We start from the raw sequence: 18,514 nt of genomic DNA, 5'->3' as shown, positions 1-18,514 counted from the left end.
AGGAGGTTGGAAGGTCTGTAAGGAGGTCAGAAGGCTGGCTCAGTGGCAATCTTGGAGTACACCTTTCAGTGAACCTGGTGCCCCAGGTACTGGCTTGGTGGTCAGCTGGGAACATGGAGTATGTCCTAAGAGCAACTACCTTCACTGTATTTTTCAGTGTCCAAAATTACCTTGTAAGTATGGAATAAGTGTAATGTTAGGGAGGAGTCTAAGCTTGGCTGCGGGGCATGGTGCAAGCCATACAGTGGGCTGATACAGTGGTTTGCTTGATTCTGTTTTTGTGCTGGACACTTGCCAATGTTGCTGATGAATAGTAGGAGGGAAGGAAATCTGAAAAAGCCCTAAACCAGGTGATAAAATAGAATATTAGTTTTGTATTTCTGCTGCCAGATAGTCAAGCAATGCATGGAGTTACTACACAAGGTTTAAAATGTTGAGAGAGGCATTCCAATTATCATTTTTAGTATCCAGATAATCTCTGAATTTAAACTCTAATAAAGCTTTTCACCAAAATGAGATGTTAATTAGTCAATGCTATATGCAGACTCTTTTGTTAAAAAAACATTTACTTCTGCGAAAAGGCGCCCAAACCCTGTACTATTTGTGATACTCTGTTTCTGTGGAAACTGTGTATTGGAGTGGAATAGGAAAAACAGAGGGGAGAGAAGGAGAGGCGAAGTGGTTTTGGCTGAAGTCCCGTTGGCCAGTCACAGTTTCAGCGGGGGTAACTCAGACAAGCAAGGCCTCAATGCTAAAGTCCAGACAGTTCTCTTCCCTCCTCCCCTTAACTCGTGGCAAGGGAGGAGTCTGGCTCAACAGACCCCATTCAAAAAGTGGTTGCTTAAGCAATTTATCTGGCTTTTTTTCCCTGATTTTTACTCATATTAAAGAGGTGATATTTACAGATTTTTATTATGCAAGAAGAATTTTAGTCAGTCAGTAATGCTAGTCAATAGCTGCCTAAAGTGGTAGAGCAAGGTTTGCTCTAAAATAAGCCTTGTGTTGACAGACATGTTACAGAGTCACTGGTCTGAAAAGCACCATTGTGTCCTTGAAAGGACACCCTAGTCTTCCAAGAGTGAAAAGACACCTTTTCATCATTCTGTGTCTTCCAAAATATGCATGGTTTTGATGAATTGCTATGAAAGACAGACAGCTTTGGCTAATAAACTCAGCTCTTTATTTTCTGTTCCCTGATAATTGTTTCACCGATAGTCATATTGCTTTCTTCTAGAGTAAGACACCTTTCTTAAAAATAATATCCAAATGAACACACTAATATATTGTGATTTTTTCTGTTGTTAATCAATATTTGCCTGCTACCTATGGGTGTGGGTCAGGGTAAAGATTCTAACATGATACAGTTGTGATTGATGGCCTTATGCCGCCAAAGTAGAAGGTGGTGATGGGGTCTGTTTCCACCACATACACACAAAAACTGACCAGACTGGCATTGTGGTCTGAGGCTCCAGGTTGGAGATTCTGGGCATTTTCCTGTCTAGCCTCAGTATGCACATGCTGCCACAGAAGACCAAATGGAAATGTGCGGCACATGGAAATGTCCAAATGTCATGGCTTAACCCCAGCCGGCAACTCAGCCCCACACAGCTGCTCTCTCACTCCCCCTTGGTGGAATGGGGGAGAGAATCAGAAGAGTAAAAGTGAGAAAACTTGTGGGTTGAGATAAGAACAGCTTAATAATTGAAATAAAGTTAAATAATAGTAGTAGTAATAATAATATGAATAATAATACCAAAGCAAATGATGCACGATGCAATTGCTGACCACCCACTCACCAATGCCTAGCCAGTTCCCAAGCAGTGATCACACCCCCCACACCAACTCCCCACAGTTTATATACTGAGCATGATGTCATATGGTATGCAATATCCCTTTGGCCATTTGGGGTCACCTGTCCCAGCTGTGCCACCTCCCAGCTTCTTGTGCACCTGGCAGATCATGGGAAGCTGAAAAGTCCTTGACTTAGTGTAAGCACTGCTCAACAACAAAAACATCAGTGTATTATCAACATTATTCTCATACTAAATCCAAAACCCAGCACTGTACCAGCTACTATGAAGAAAATTAACTCTATCCCAGTTGAAACCAGGACACCAAAGTTCAGCAGAGAATTCTGAATTACTGCAGGAAAAGAGGAACAACCAGGAAAAACAACTTGCAAAAGTGGAGATTACAGGGGGAAAGTGGCTAAGGAAACAACATTATCTTTTCAAATTCAGGTATAAGTGTGTGCAGACCCAAGAACTTCAGAAGAATTTCTTACAGGTAGAAGCTAAAGGGAAGAGCCAAACTCACAGGGACAGTAGCTGTGCATGTTCAGGCATCTGCATGGAGCAATGAACGCCTACTTCTTGCTCTGCAGCTAGTTCAGCTTCTCAGTAAGACATTAAAATCTCTGCAAGTCTCTCTCTAATCTCTATGCATGGGAGTTAGTAGTCAAACATGAAAACAGCTAACTGGAACAATTCAGGGAACCCTGCAGCCCTTTCCCTTTGCATGCTTGTCGTGTGTTGCACTGTGCATGAAAGAAGCAGGAAGGGAAAAGAGAAAAAAGAAAAGCAGGCAGTTGGTATCAGGCACTGGTGCCACCTTCATTCTTTTGTGTATTAATGTTTTCATAAACTACAGCTGAGTTGCAGTTCAACTTAACTTTTTAGTTTTATTTGATTTGTAAGCCATTCTACATTTTAGAAAAGTGTTTATTGTTTACAGTTGTCAGGTCTGATTGCACTTCTCCTTAGGTTATTCAGGCTTTGAGTTTGACAGCTTAAGAGATATCTGGTTGTTGAAGTGCTTATTGCTGTTCACCCATTTGTAATGAATAGGAAGTTCAGGCCACACAAAGACATTATTGATACAGTCAGAACAAGCCAGAAACACAATATGTTAAAGCAACACTCCATTAACCCAAGTTAGGTAGTGCAGAAAAGTGATCACTTTTATATCAATATATGCTTTAGGCAAAAAATTAGCTTTTTATTCACTGTAATCCATAAAATTCATCAGGCACAAAAGAGAAGGCATTAATCAGCAGCTATTTGGCTCTATGCTCCTCCCTACAAGAAGGTCTGGAGTGGCCCTTTACAAACAGAAAGTATGAAAAGCTCTCTCCAGTGCAGTATGAAAGTCCCATTTGAAAATCACGATAGCCATGCTAAGTAAACAACCTTCACAGAAACACTGTGGCTCACTGTTGCACTGCGACATCATGCAGCAGCCACAGGGGGCCAGTTTCTGTACACGGACTTTCCTATGCACAACACACTCCTCTGTGGATAGACGGTTCTTTGCATAGGTCCACTACGTTTTCGTGCGACTGTTAGTCATCACTGGTCTACAAATACTAGTTCCATTCATCTTCTTGGTGTTAGTTTTCCTGCTACAAAAAACCAGTTGAGGACAGAGTGGCAATTATAACATGGATTATCTTGTACAAATGCATTGTTTTTCTAATGCTTTCTCTCTTGTTGACAACCATATAGTCTAATAAACCACAGAAGCTTCTCCCTGCATCTTGAAGCATCCATCTGTGCAGCTGTTCAATCCCATACTCACTTGGGATACAATCAGAAGAGATCCTTTAAAAAAGAATCCATAGTAAGTGTGTATTTCTATGAAATGCATTTATGTGGTGTGTGGGCAGCAGCTGCATCCTCTAGCAGTGTACAGTATTTGCCATTTATATGATACTGAGAAAAAATACCCTACAACACACTGCAGACAGACTTTTAGAATGGTTCTGCTCCAGGTAGGTTGAAGAAAACTGAATTGGCTCCAGGTAGTTCAAGATAACCAGCTCATAGTGCTCTATCCAAGTTAAAAGAGTTTAGGTTCAGGATTTTTCATAACTTTTACAGAAACTGCAGACACGACAAGGGCAAGTCGTGTGAATACTACCCTGCTCAATAACTGCTTCTTGATAAAGGCAAGATCAGTTTGTCTCAGCAAGACCTGCCATATAAATACATACTCAACAAGCAGGCAGCTTGACTGCATGGCTGCAGTTGAAACGCTACACCTTAAGCAAAGTTGCAGCTCAGACAAACAAAGCCGTGATTTGCTTTAAAAAATGCCAAATTCTAATTTTCTGTTGTAAGACTAGACAGTTCACATAACTGACATAGAGACAGTTCTATTTTCCGAGCTAAGAATACCCACAAAATATCTGTATTTATTTACTTCGAATATATTTGAGACACACTGGTGAAAATGTGAACGGAATTTAGACATTGGGAAGAATGCAGTTGAATTAGTCCATGAAAGAATAAATGAGAAGATCTGAACTTAGTGCAAATGAGAAAGTAATATCTTAGAATCATAACCCTGCAATTTCTCTTGCATCTCTCAATCAGAATCAAGGTGTAAGCTTCAATGCCCATTTTAAAATGTCTCCTACTTATAAATCACAATATGTTCATTAGCTGAAAATAAACATGATGACAATTGAATGAATTTCTGATCACTCAACTTATCAAATTTGTATAGCCAGAAATCTCCAATTTGCAAATCGTGTTTTCTCAAGTTTGAAAAAGCTATGGAAACCCCAAGACAGTGTCCAATTTACACAGTCATTTATACCAATCTCTTCTAATTTTAAATACTGATTCAAGTTCAGACTGGCAAAGGTTCTACACTGAGAGGGTGGTTGGTCACTGGAACAGGCTCCCCAGGGAAGTGGTCATGGCACCAACCCTGTCAGAGTTCAAGGAGCATCTGGATGATGCTCTTATTCATACGGCTCAGTTTTAGGTAGTCCTGTGAGGAGCAGGGAGTTGGACTCAAAGATCCTTATGGGTCCCTTCCAACTTGAGATATTCTATGATTCTAAGTTCATCAGGTACATTTTAAAGAAAAGATGTATAAACCGCAGCCAGAAGTTCCATTCTCAAACAACTTTAGCAATTAAGATGCAGATAAGTTCCATTAAAAAGTACTAAGAAGATGCTGGCCTATGAAACCACTACTTTGTTTCTTGAGTAGTAAAACCAATGAAGGTTGATTCTGATAAATTTGTATCCTCCGTTCCCTACATCTTCCCACCATGATTCCATCAAAATATTCTCCCAGTCTTTCTCTTTGCCTCCTGCACATCCATCCAATACTGTCAGCTCCCTTCTCTATCTCAGATGCCTTCCCCTCACCTTGTAATATTTCTAGTTCATTTGTACATCACTCTAGATGCCACCTTTGCCCTCTGCTAGCCCACTTCCAGCTTGTTGCCTGGACCACAGCAGGAGAATGGGTTGCTCACTGGTGAGGACGCAGCAACTCCTGCCAAACAGAGCAGAAGGCTCCTGAGTCCTCCTTCCCTTACTGTCAATGAACACATGAATTGTGTCTATCCTTAGTATCGTCATAGTAAGTTTGAGATGTCTAACCTTCTGCCAGCTTCATTTGAAACTGGACAATGAATTAAAAAAATAGCAGATGGGGACCAACCCTTCATACAAACATTGTTTCCTTAGAAAATATGCTAAGAAAATATTAATACAAATCCTATAAAAAAATTAACACAGGAGTAAAACAGCAATTAAAATAGCTTTAGGGGTGATTCACTTAGATATTTTAATTAGAGTATTAGATTGCTTGCACTCAGTAGAAATAAATAATCTTCCACTTCAGAAAAAAAAAGTTTATCATTTAGAAAGAGGTTAAATGAGTTATAAGATGAATAAGTTATCTAGAGTTAAAACTTTAAGAACCTAACTAAAAAATTCTGTCATTTGCAAATGTTCTGGTGCTAGCATTTCTTGGCATTTTAAAATTATTCTGTTGCAAGCTGTAGTACTTATGCAGGGGAGAGCCATTTGACATATATTCTGTTTAGATTCAACACTTTTGGCCCTACAAAAGGATTATTTTCCAATTTAATTAAATACTGCTTGAATAAAAAAACTATGTCTGTGGTTAACCAAGTGTCTGGTCTTCATTAATAGATGTCTGTTTTATTGCTTAGAAAACAAACAGAAAAGCAGCATGATAACAAACATGGAACTTTTGAGATAGCTGTTTTGCAAAGTTTTCAGATATTGCAAACAGAAGTTGAGAGTTAGGGTACTGTGACCTCATTAATTAAATTACACCTTCCTTAAAGGATGTATGTAGTAAAAATAGAGATGTTTTTAAATTCTAAATGCCTAAATATATGGGGTGAATTGTTACTATATACAAGCAGGGATGATTCCTTTAGCCAGAGGTCAAGTGTACAACGCCCCCACAAACCCCAGGAAATTAATGATATGCTACTTTAAGAAAAATGGGAAGAATCTGAAATATCTATGCTCTTCTACTGTCTGCTGGGGAGTCATGATTAAGCAGCAATTAAATTAAGAGAAAAAGCATTTTTATACACACAGTATTCAACAAACTGATTATTAATCTAAAATGGTCTAAACTTTCTCAAGTCCTGTCTAAACTGCAGAAGTGTTGTGCTGCATAGCTTACCCTAACCCTGGTCCCTTAGTTCCTCTGGACTGGAGACCAGACCAGAGCGCAGGGTAGCTGCTTTCTGGCCTCATGCCCAGTTCTTATTCCACCCATCAAAACCAGGTGGTGAAGAAGGATGACTGTGGCTGGATTTCATTTCAATGTAAGGCTGAGAAATAGCTGGGGATTCTGGGTCCTGACAGCAAAAAAAAGTAAAATTACTAGGATATGATGACAAGCTGAACCGTTTCTTCTCAGAGAGGGAAAAGTTACGTTTCAGAAGGCACCTTCCATAAGCAGGTCTGTGTTAGCCTTAACTGAGCCAGCCTGGGTACTATAGCAACAGCCTGTATTGGTGACCTGTGGTTACTCTGTGCTAAATCGTTGAATTAATGAATTAGTAACCTAGAAAATTTGCAGGCTAAACTGCTGGATAAATGCAAGCCAACTAGTTAAAGTTAGCTTAAATTTGTTAATACAAGCTGTAATTACACAGCATCTCCTGCTATAGTACCCAGGCTGGCTCAGTTAAGGCTAACACAGACCTGCTTGTGGAAGTTGTACCTGTATCTTTGTCTGCAGTGGGCATTTAAAAAAATTTCAGGAACACATGTTTGATCCTGACAGCAAAAAAAGTAAAATTACTAGGCTACAGTGAAAAGCTGAACTATTTCTTCTCAGAGAGAGGAAAAGTTAAGAGTTACACAAGGCCACTGATGTACAAAAATGTGTCAGGAGAGGAAACAGCTTATACTTTCATATCTTGTGATCTCTTCCTGAAAAAGCCATCTTAGGAAATGTTCTTGAAGTCCTCTGAGTCTAGTCTTACGTGCATCGCTAAGGGAATAAATTAAAGTCATGTTTTGCTTACTTGGTATCCATCCCACCTGTTTTGCAGTGCGAACATGAATTACAGCATGTGCACTTTGATGTTATTCTGGGGGCCTGCACAATTCAATACAACTTCCGATTTTGTCTGTCTACTTATTAATTTTCCATTTACCGCCTGAGTACGAGGGACCATACAGCAGTTTAAGTCCCTGTTCTCACATGACTTTCTCCATTTCTGTACAGCTGTTTCATTCGAGCAATGCAAAAAGAGACTCTCTGGGACAGCTGTGTTCCAGCATGCTGTGAGCTGGCTGGAGACTCGCGCAACCTTCTAGCAGTCCTCTGGGGTGAGCACAGCAAAGAATATAATTCTGGATGGCACACTCTTAAAGAGGATTACTTTTTGTAAGTTTGAGGAGGGAAGGATGAAGCAGGGAGTAATTCAATGCTGGAAAACAAAAATAAAATGTGTCTACTGGCACAATCATACTGGACAGCTTTTGAGACAGAACAGTTTGCCTCAGATTTTAGATTCACTGCCTGCAGCAGAGGTAGTGAATTGGTAACCTAGAGCAGACCTCAAAAACAACCAAATGGACAGAGACTGTGGATCTATCGAAGGACGGACTCATGTAGAAACAGAACTGATGACAGAACCACCAGGTAAAAGGTCTGTTCTTTGCTCTGGATAGAATTACAGCATCACCACAGTATAACCTATGCAGGTGTTAGTGTGGGGGACAGCAGATGGCATAGTATGACCCTTCCTTTGGTCAGAGACAGAAGTTGCACCACTCCCCTGACTTTTTCCCCATTGGGCCCCTTATTCTAGTGGGTATGTGCACATATGATCCAATATACATTCCAACTGAGGAAAATTTACCTATGCAATTAACAATCTACTCTAGCCATGGTTTAACTGGTAACTATTAAATGTATTCAAAGCTGGGATTAGAGGTTAGCAGGAACGAAGTGCCTACCTTTTCATCTGTACCTACTGAATTCTGTGAGTGTTATACTGATACTAGCATTAAAGCACTGTTCCCAGGAGTCTCCATGGCAAGTCCCATTTGCATTAAGTGAAGAAATAATTTTGTGCTTGCAGAGTTTGGTCTCCTGTCACTTTTAGTTCACAGTATGCTTTCCTGGCAAAAAGATAAGAATAATTTATTTTTAGCTAGCCTGGGCACCCTAATTCAGTATCCTTTTAATGTTCAACTGTGTATTTTCCCTGTTCCTGCTGGCTGAGTCTTACAAATGATTGAAATATGAGAAAATCACAGTGGTTAGTGAAATTGCTGGAGACAGCTGTATCTGTTCTACAGTTTATTGGCTCTCTCCATTCAGTGGTTTGCTAATTGGTCACCAGATTATAACAGTCTTCTACCAGATGCTGGGAAAAATTGTTTCTTCTTCCAATATGGGACCTCCAACTGATTAATATATTCTCCTGGCACTGCTGTGTGAAACTGTAACTGGTAAACATCCCTTTTATCTGATAGTCCCAGTCCCTCAGCAAGGGCCTCCTAACCATCACAATTTCTGTGTAAGAATGTATAAATATGAAATACTATAGGCTCTGTAGACTGGCAGCATGGGGTAACACTGTTTCTGAACAGAAGAGAGATAAGAAATGAAAGCATACTAAGCACATAAAATATTAATTTAAGGCATAGTATGATACAAAGTGTTACAGGGATGATACTTCTTTTCTTCTCTCTGAGGGTGAAATCAGATACATATTTGGTGAAAAGGACCCCGATCCAGCAAAGATTAAAAAACACCAACAAAACCAAAACAAAAACAACGAAGATTTGCAGATCACCTGCTGCAAATAAGCCTTGGAGACAGGCCTATCTTGGGTTCTACTGAAAAAGCAGCCGGGAAGAAGGAAGAAGTGGTTGCCAATAATTTAAAGAACAAATGGAAAGTTAGAATACACAAAGTTACAAAACCAAGTATAGTTTCCTGAGTTGCTTTTTCCCCTCATGTCCAACAAGCTGCAGGCCCCACATCTTCATCAGGCTGTACGTGATTTACAGAAGACACATATTTCACATCATCAGGTTCTTCAGCTGTTTAAGCAGTTACAGATTTTAAAGGGTGACAGCCAACCATAAACTCCTGAAATGGAAGACCCCCTGGACAGATGTACTACTTTTACATGAGGACCAGGCTGGCTCTAGAGAAAAGGAGAATAGTAGGCTGGCAATGCAGATTTCCATTACAATTGAGATTACTGTTTATTTCACTGCAAATAGACTTTTGCATATTTTTCTTATTTGCAGGTATATTCCCAGTACTATTTCATACAGTACTTCAGTTTGTAACAGAATTCTTGATTTTGAACTATGTATTATTTTGAGGAAAGAAAGAAGAGACAGAGCTTTATTCAAAGTTTTGAACAGGGCAGACAAAGATGCTCTAACCACAACTGTATTAGATAAATCGGTATGTGGACAAAAACATCAACAACATCACATTTCCACATGAATTTCAACTACAATTCAAAGGGAGAAACATGAAAGGCACACTCTGTTCTCCTGGATTTTCAGTGATAAGAGGCACACTCTGAGTGTATGAGCTGAATTTACCAGTGTTTTGAGTGCACAGTGTCATTTCTTGCCTCTGAAACGCTACAGTGCATTCAGAAATGGTACAGTGTGTTGTTCCATTGAATGCAAACTGCACTGAGTATATTGGTAAACAAATAGATTTGGATGTATCCTACCATCAACTAATCGGATGTGCATTCTGTTACCATTTTGCAATTGTTTCTTGCCATGCTGCTTTTTCTGCTCTTTTCTGCAATTGTGTTCTTAGTTTAAAAATAATGCATAAGTTAGGACAGAGGAGGAGATTTTAGGAAATGGACTTATATGGCTATTGTAACTAGTGTTTGAAAGGAATAAAAGCCCTTATTTTCAAAACGGGTTGAAGTCAGATATCTGGACAATGAAGAAGTAATTTCTTCTGAGGATTTCTTCCTCACTAGGAATTGAAAATAGCCATAATCCTTTAGTTTTGCGCTAGTCCCTCTCTATATCAGGGCAGCCCAGCTAGTAAAGTACTGAGTGCTCTGGAAGGTGAGTAAAAATCCTGATACTTAGAAGTTACTGTAAATAGATGGACATATTGTGTGCATGCGGTTTTACATTGTAGTGATTTTTAAAGGCCTGGCTGGAGTAACTAGTGCAATGAAGACATACTTTTTGGTGACAAGATTTACATTCTTAATATTTATTATAATATTTTGCAGCTCTGAAGGCAAAAGCATACGAATATTTCCTACCACAGTCATTTGTGTTACTACAATGAATGGCAAAGTGGGTGTAAAACATGATTAAATTAAACCCAAAAAATCAAGCCCACTGAATTAATTTCTAAGAAACAATGCACAAGGCCAATTTGCTATGAATTAGTTTGCTGTTCTTTGAATGAACATATCTGACTTTATAATATTTCCGCTGTTATTTGATGCTACACATCTTATAGCAGGAGCACAGGGAACTTCATGTGCCGAGAGGTGGATAATCAGTCTTTATGCTGTTCTTTAGAACAAACAAGTTCATTTATGAGTGTTGTTTGTGAAGACTGGAAAGAAATACTGGTTGGCTAATAAGCCAAGCCAGTTCTACTTTTATTTGAATGATTAGCTGTAACACTTCTGCTTTTAAAAAATTCATTTTGCTGTTTTACGTGGTATAGATATGATATAGACATATCCAGATAGAATGAAACTGAATGGCTAGTTCACATGTTATGAACCAGGCTGGTAACGCCTATGACTATTGAAGCTGGCTGACATTTCACTTTGAAAGATCCAGTTACTGTTAACTTTGTAAAATTTTAATCATATGGGATGAAATATCCCATGCTGAGTAATGAAATAGTGCATACTTTTTAAAGAACGTTGTTTTGATCATATTAAAAGAATCCTGAGACACTTCTTGGAAACGACCCTCTAGCACAGTAGCTCCTTGGCTCCAGTACCTAGTCAAGACTAATGAAGCAAAAGTGGCACTGTTCTGTGCCTTAATGGTAAACAATAGTGTAGCTATTGTTTGCCAGTGTGTAAACAACTGTAGCTGCTAATGCATGTTGCCTGTGTAACTGAGCCATCAATTACCAAATGGTTGTTTCCTACAAAACTGGACAAGCTTACTCTGCTATCAAGATGAAGTTCCCAAACTGTACCCAGACAAACCAGTTTGGCCAGCACTTATTTACTGGCCATTTCCACTAACAGAAGTTTATTTCAGAATGCATTGTAACCAGAAAGTCTGTAAAGGAACACTGGTCCTTGCTGAGATGTGATAGGGTAATGGCTGTTAATTTCCCAGAAAGGTGTTGGCGAGGCCATTGTAGTGATGTCACACCGAAGGATGTGTGAATAAAGGACATCTGGGGCACTACTGACATAACATGGCATCATCCTACTAGTCAGCTGGTGTCTGATTTTTCTGAAGGCTGTGAAAACATCTTGTAGCAAGTAAAAGTACAGGGGAGGTTGTAGAGAAGAAAGAGGCTTTATTCTTCAAGAGAAAATGAGTCAATTACTTCCTCTGACATTATGCTTGAGCTTACAGTTCAACCCTTGTTTTTTCCATTGAGACTATTGTTTGTGTAGTCCAAGCCATGGACACTGGGTAAGCCCTGCATCTGATTTCTAATGGATTCTCATCTCACTGTTTGGCAATCCCTTCCTTTGAGTAGGAAGCTGAGATTTCATAGAAAGAGGCCTTAATATCAAAGATGTGCCTTTGCAATCCCTATGAAAATCTTTCAAATTTGGTCAAATTGTGAGACTTTGTAAAACAGCATTTTGCACATATTGGAAAAAGACATGTGAGAGTTTAATACTTAAGTCTCAAAATATTCCATGCTCACTTAGCAGATAAATCTCTCACATGCATGACCAGATTGTACAGCTGCCATTCAGAGACAAATAGTAGGCAAGAGTCCAAACCACCACTGCATCTCTGCTGAAGTACTTTCCCTGTAATTGCTTGTGTCGTGGTTGATCAGGAAACTGAGAGCAGTTGCTAATCTTTCAGTGATACTCTCTTCCCTTGTTGACCCTTAATCAGCATGAAGGAAGAAACCATCCAATTTAAGTAGAGGGAAAAAAAGACAACAGATTGGGACACGTTGATGAGAGAGGTTGAAATGAGAAGGGCAAGCTGGGTAAAGAGCTGAGAACCAGGAGAAGATGGGGCTAATGAAGAAATTTAAGACAAGGACCCAGGAAACTGGAGGAAGTTTAACTGAAGGGGTGTTTGGGAGCCTACTGGCAGTAATGGGGGAAGCTATAATGAGTCATTCTGGAAGTCTGGGTACTTCAACACTAGAAGAAATATTATCATTAAAATATTGCCAGAGTCTGTTTTAATCCAATTTCAGATCTGAGTTAAGCCATGCCAGTTCACGCCCTATTTTACATGATGTACAATATGTATCTGGTATAGCTGATGCAGCTATTTCTGGGCATAGGTAGTTCTTTAATTTCATACCAAATTGGTGTTAGACTGGTCTGCTTTGTCTTTTGCATCTTTTGTCTTTTATTAGTAATGCCATCTTACTTGATAAACAAGAATTCTCTACCTATGTTAACTCTGTGCAGCTGGCACACACTGTACCATTTTATAGATGAAGAAAATGACTCAGGTGAGTGATATAACTTGCTTTAGGAAAAGCACAATGAATCAGTGAATGAGCCAGAATCTAAATTCAGGAATTTCTGACCTCCTGTTTTTTCTGGAAATCCCAACTCATGCTTCCTGCTATTTTTTCTCCCGTTACACTACTGAGATAACAAGCCTACTTTTCTTGCTTGATGTGTGCATTGCTCCTATTAACGTTAACTGGTTATACTCAAGCAGCAATGAGCCAACCGTCCTCCTGACTTTAAAAGCAAACCCAACTTATTAGTTACTGTTGCTTAATACTTCCTATCTCTAAGTTTGTTGTCTGTGTTGCTCAAAACCAAGCTCCTTTTTGCTTTGTTTACATACCAGAAGGAAAAAAAACCCACAATGGTAGCCAGAAAATTCTTTAAGTGAACAAGAGAAGGACAGACTCATTGTTTGTATGCCTACACAAGCCTATCATACTTAAAGAAATGCAGAATGGGGGTGGGAACTGAAGGAACAAGAGACAGCCATGAAAGGCGAGAGGATGAGAAGGCTGGACTTGCATATTAATAAGAACTCTCCTTTAATTGGGAATTTCCTTTCACTAAATTGTTCTTTTTCATTTTTCCACCAACCACCACCCATTTTTTTTTATTTTACTTCCTCTACCTTCTGTGTTATTTCTTTTTTGTTCCATTCTGTGCAAGAGCAGCATGAAGTTGGCTCATATCCTGATTTCTGAGAAAGTACAGTTCAGGGAACATGTTACCACACAGTGGGAAAAGCAGCACTGAAAGGAACTGGTACAGAAATCAGGGCAAAAGCTTCTAACATCCCTCTGCTGAAGGAAGAATTTTGAATTATTCTCAGAAATATGACAACATCATGTTTACAGGATTGCTGCTAGGTTACCTTTTATTCTGTACAAATATTTTCCATTCACACCTGAAAAGTTAATGTCTTCTCATGTAAGTGGGATCTTTCAAAGCTAGGTGAAAAGGAAACAAACCAAACATCTGTGGGGTGTCAGGTGACTGGTCCAAACTATATTATAAACGGGTACAAATGTAATTCCATAATTTCATATTTTCTCCTTCTTCTCCCCTGATATTTACACTTAAGATCATGTAAATCTGCTGTTGTCCCTACTTTCTGAATAAGTCATATCACCTAAATCTCATAGCATCCTTCCCCAGAGTGAACAAGCTCTATGGTAACCCTTGTAATAAAACAGACACCTGTTCCTCTATTATGTTTGAAGAGAGACATCCAGAAACAGACACATTCTGACCCAGTCCACTGTTCTTTATTTATCTTGTATACTGATTTTACAAATGCCTTATTCTGCTGTTTAGTCTGTCTTCTCTCGACTCATCATTTATTTTTGAAAAAGCGAGGTTACACAAAATAAGGCAAATATTGAAATAAGGATGGAGAATTTAGCTAAAACAAGTAGATTCAAATAAACAATCCAGGGTAGATCCATTCTTAACAACCACATCCTTTGAATTATTTCTGTAATTTTTTGAATTTTCACTTACTGTTTGTGTTCTCAGGAAGTGAGTTACACTCTCAAGAGTCTGAGAAATAAGGTGTTTTGGTATTTTTCTTTTCTGAAATACATCTAGCCTCTACTGACCTTAATTTACTCTCCAGTTAGTTAATTGCACATGGTAATCTTCTATATATACATATAGAGTCTCAGTGATTTTTCTACACTTCTGAATGAGCATCCTCTGAGTGGCTCTTTGGAGGAGGGGTGGGAGGCAGGGAAGAAAGCAACAAAAACTAGGAAGAATGCAGTCCCAAAATATGTGTCCATTAGAATTGAAAGAAATAGACTGTGTAGCATACACCCACCTGGTCCTAACACAGTTTCTTCTCTGTGTGCTAGCAGATTGTTCCCTCACACTAATTATGTTGCTGACATTATGCTCGTGAGGGAAATTCCTTCCTGACTCCAGATTTGGCAAATTTATAATCCTGTTGATGTAAGCAAATTTCACTGTACTTATCTAAGACCCAATTGCCCAATCTGTGTTACATATAAACCTCCTGTTGAAGTGAATAGAATTGCACATGAGTAGCTGAAAAGATGATCGGGACCCCAATATGGTTTCTGCTCTATAGTTATAGCTATGAGGTAACTTTACACCAGCACTGCCCTGACAAAGAAAAAAGCAGTCTGTTTTCTCCATCATCAGCTGATTGTCTCTACCATCCTCTGTACAGGCACAGGTGTTCATGCAGGAGCACAATTTAACCAATGAAGTTAAAATTAGCCTGGAAACAAAGAGTAAACATGTCATCTGCTTTTTAACATTCAACTACTATTAATTTTCATGCATCTAAACTTTCTCGGCCTTCAAAATTTCAGTACAGCATTCTGTTGTCTGACTTACCACACTGAGCTATTGTTAAAAGACTAGCCACAAGAAGGGACACATGTAAGACACCAGCATTGCACGTTACCTGAGTAGTAGTTTATACTGGAAATGCTTTTTGCTGGGTTCTTTTATGATGGAAGATGGGACACAGAAAGTGTTTTGATTTAGAAATGCAGCTGCAGTGCCTCATGAGAGCTGTAGTTCAGGAACTTCGTGGTCCTGTTGTTTTCTGTTCACCATGCTCTCTAGTCAGACAAAAAAGTATTATACATTGTGGTACCTCCTTTTTGAGCTGTCTAGCTTTATCCTTCTGATCCTGTCCCACTCCTAAGTTGCACTCACCATAACTAGGGATTCAATTTTCTGCTGAGTTAGAATCTCAACGATCTAATTACTTAAGACCAGCGATTACTGCTAGTTCCCTTCACTCTCATAATACCTGGACTGCAGATGCTTTTAGATCCACATCCTTATGGATTCTTTGTCTTGCCATTTAGGGAGGCAGTTCTGCCTCAAAATTTCTTAACTGTTCCCTGTTATCTTGCAGCTACTATGCCTTTGAACTCCAGTCCCATGTGAAGATAAGCCAGACAAGCCTCACACACTCATACTGGAGTTTTTGATAAGACTCAGATCATCTTCTGCACCAGGCATAAGTTATAGGCGACACAAAATTTCAGTTATAATGCTCTGAAAAATTTAGCCACGCTATGCACAGCACAAGTAAGAAGTTGCAGTTTTCAACAGGTCATTACTAGGTGAAACCTGGATAGAGCCTGGTATCACGGACAAGAAGACATTGTCAGCAGGAAAAGAACATTGCCACGAGTTGTCCATCACGACAATCAAACAACTCGGTGAGAATCAGAATTAAGGAAATCTAATGTCCCTGGATTTGTGTCATGAGGCTAATTGATTCTGGCATCTAACCCCGCACATGTCTAGGGACCAGCTAAAGCTGATCTCGCCCGGAGACCTGCTGCCAAGGCGGCAGGCCGCCGCTCCTCCTGTCACGGCTCCACTCCGCCACAAGCCGAGCGCCCGGGAAGGGAAGGGGAGTCTGGCAAAAAAAAAAACCACCCTCGGCAGGGCGGCTGCTCCGTAACGGACACGGGCCCGCGGAGGGGGCGGCGGCCGGGGCTGCCTCCCGCCCGCTGCAGGGGCCGGCCCGGGCGCCGAGCCCGCTCCGCGCCTCAGGTGCGCTCCCGCCGGACGCCCGCCACCACCTGCCGCCGTCTCGCCCCTGCCTTTCCGGCAGGGCCCCGCCGGCAGGGCCGCGCCTGCGCAGTGTGGCGGCGGGGGCGGGGGTGCCGCTGCTGCCGGCCGGTGGCCGGTGCGCCATCGTGACTGGTGGGCAGCGGGGCCGGGTGAGCCGGGGTCGGACAAGCCGGGGAGCGGTGCCCCTGACCGCCCGCCCCTCAAGGAGCGTGCGGCGTGGGGCGATGAACTCTCGCAAAGGTACTGCGCTGTGCTGTGCTGGGCAGCGGGGCGGGAGCGGGGGGGCTGCGCGGCCGCCGCTCACGCTGGCTCCCGGTTGTTCTCTTCTCCCCGGCAGTGCTGGCTCTGCAGGCCCGCAGGCGGCGGCCCAAGCAGTCCGCGGCGGCCGGCAGGAGGGACAAGCACCCACCGCCCCACAAAAAGTGAGTACGGGGACCCCCGACCTGCCGGGACGGAGCCTCCCCCTCGGACAGCATCGCCATCTGTCCTTCCCTCACGCTTTCCTCACCACCGTCCCTTAACGTCTGTCAGGGCCGGCCTCTGGCCCCCGCCTCACTGCTTGCTCTCTCGGGGGGCTCTCCCGCTCCCGCCGCCGGGACGGACGGCAGCTTCCCCGGCAGAGCCTCTCCCCCGCCCGCGGCGCGCCGGGGCCGGGCTCTCCGCGGAGGGTGTCGCCGCGTCCCCCCGGACCGTGGCCAGCCCTGGCCCCGGCTCGGCCTCCGTCGGGCAGGGCCTCCCGCGCCGCAAGGCCGGCCTTCCTTCCCGTGGGGACCCGCCCGGGGGTCGCTGGGGCGCTCGGCGGTGGAAGACCCCTGGTTGTCGGGAGCTGCAGGGTTCGGTCTCTGCAGCCCTCGCGTCCCTTCGGAGTCATTCTCCCGTTCTCTCGTCTTCGTGGTCTTCTCTCCCTGTGCGTTGTCCTGTGACTTCTTTCTGGCGGCACTGTCCCAGCCACAGGCAGTCCTTTTTCTTACTCTCCTTGTAGCCCCGTACACTCGTCCTGCTCTCTGCCTCCTGCGTGGTACTGTCAGGGTATTCCCAGTTACCAGATACTTCTACTTGCCAGCAACTCCAGATCCGGTATTTTTTTTTTTTCGTTTGTTTAAATCTCTCCTGGTCTTGCAGAAAAGGACACAAGTCAGAGTCTGTTGGTTGTTTGTTTTTTTTTCCCCTCCTGTATTACACTAACCATTCATGTTCTTGTCATGGTCAGATTCATCTTTTCTCATTCTCACTGTTTTCACTGAACCACCGAGGAACTTTCTTCCATCTCTGTAGTATTACCACTTCAACTATTCTTTCCTAGGATAATGTGGTTTTAGACTCTTCCCTATTTTATTTTTTCTCCTCGTAGGATTACATGCTTCTCTCACTAACTTACTATATTTTGTTCAGTGAGACTTTATTGGTGACTCTTGTATTTATTTTTGTTGCCTGGGGATCCAGTCTGCCTGCTATGTTCTGACAGGGAAACATATGTCCTGATATTTCTTATCCCCGTCTCCTAGTTGGTCAGTCTTTAGGACTGGGAAGCAGGGTATGGTGAATGGATGGATATACATGTGATGAGGTAAATATGTTGCTATATGTAAATGATTCAAAGGACAAGGTCATCTTCTTTCTGATTTCTATAGAAAGAAATAATAATATATCCCTGATCCTGGAGGGTTTTTTTTAGTTATGATGAATGGGCTTTTTTCCCCTTTGAGAAGGATAAAAATAATGTAGGATGAAATACTGGCGTAGTGGTTGTCAGGCTTTGACAGCTAGCTTATGTTCACATCCTGTTCTGCTACTGTTGTTTCCTCCAGCATTGTGTGAAAGCTGTGTTCTGCTTTCAGTTGTGTGAATTTGGAGTTATTGCAATGGAAACAAATTTCATGCACGAGATATGTGGTCCGATTGGATTGGTTCCCTTGTTTTCAAAAACCTTTTGGAAAGTCAGTTTGTAGCATTACACGGATTTGTTTTGCCACTTTGAAAAGAGAAGTAGCTTAAATT

The 18,514-nt window shown here is 41.6% G+C and overlaps 2 protein-coding genes across 5 annotated transcripts in view; both read left to right on the top strand.

The window, feature by feature from the left end:
* The window catches only part of EFCAB10 (EF-hand calcium binding domain 10), a 110,145-nt gene that overhangs the window by 45,778 nt on the left and 45,853 nt on the right, over positions 1-18,514 (top strand). The gene's annotated exons all lie outside the window — the stretch shown is intronic.
* SRPK2 (SRSF protein kinase 2) overlaps positions 16,301-18,514 on the top strand; it is a 155,026-nt gene continuing 152,812 nt past the window's right edge. For all 4 annotated transcript variants that reach the window (XM_064444665.1, XM_064444675.1, XM_064444649.1 and 1 more), the window contains exons 1-2: positions 16,301-16,756; positions 16,854-16,938. In XM_064444665.1, coding sequence (XP_064300735.1) covers positions 16,741-16,756; positions 16,854-16,938 — 101 coding nt within the window. In that variant the 5' untranslated portion in view covers positions 16,301-16,740. The remainder of the gene's footprint in view (positions 16,757-16,853; positions 16,939-18,514) is intronic.

This window comes from Phalacrocorax carbo, chromosome 1, assembly GCF_963921805.1.
Source record: "Phalacrocorax carbo chromosome 1, bPhaCar2.1, whole genome shotgun sequence".
Taxonomy (NCBI): Eukaryota; Metazoa; Chordata; class Aves; order Suliformes; family Phalacrocoracidae; genus Phalacrocorax; species Phalacrocorax carbo.
Note: the sequence above shows the minus strand (reverse complement) of the source record. Positions and strands in the feature narration are given on the sequence as shown.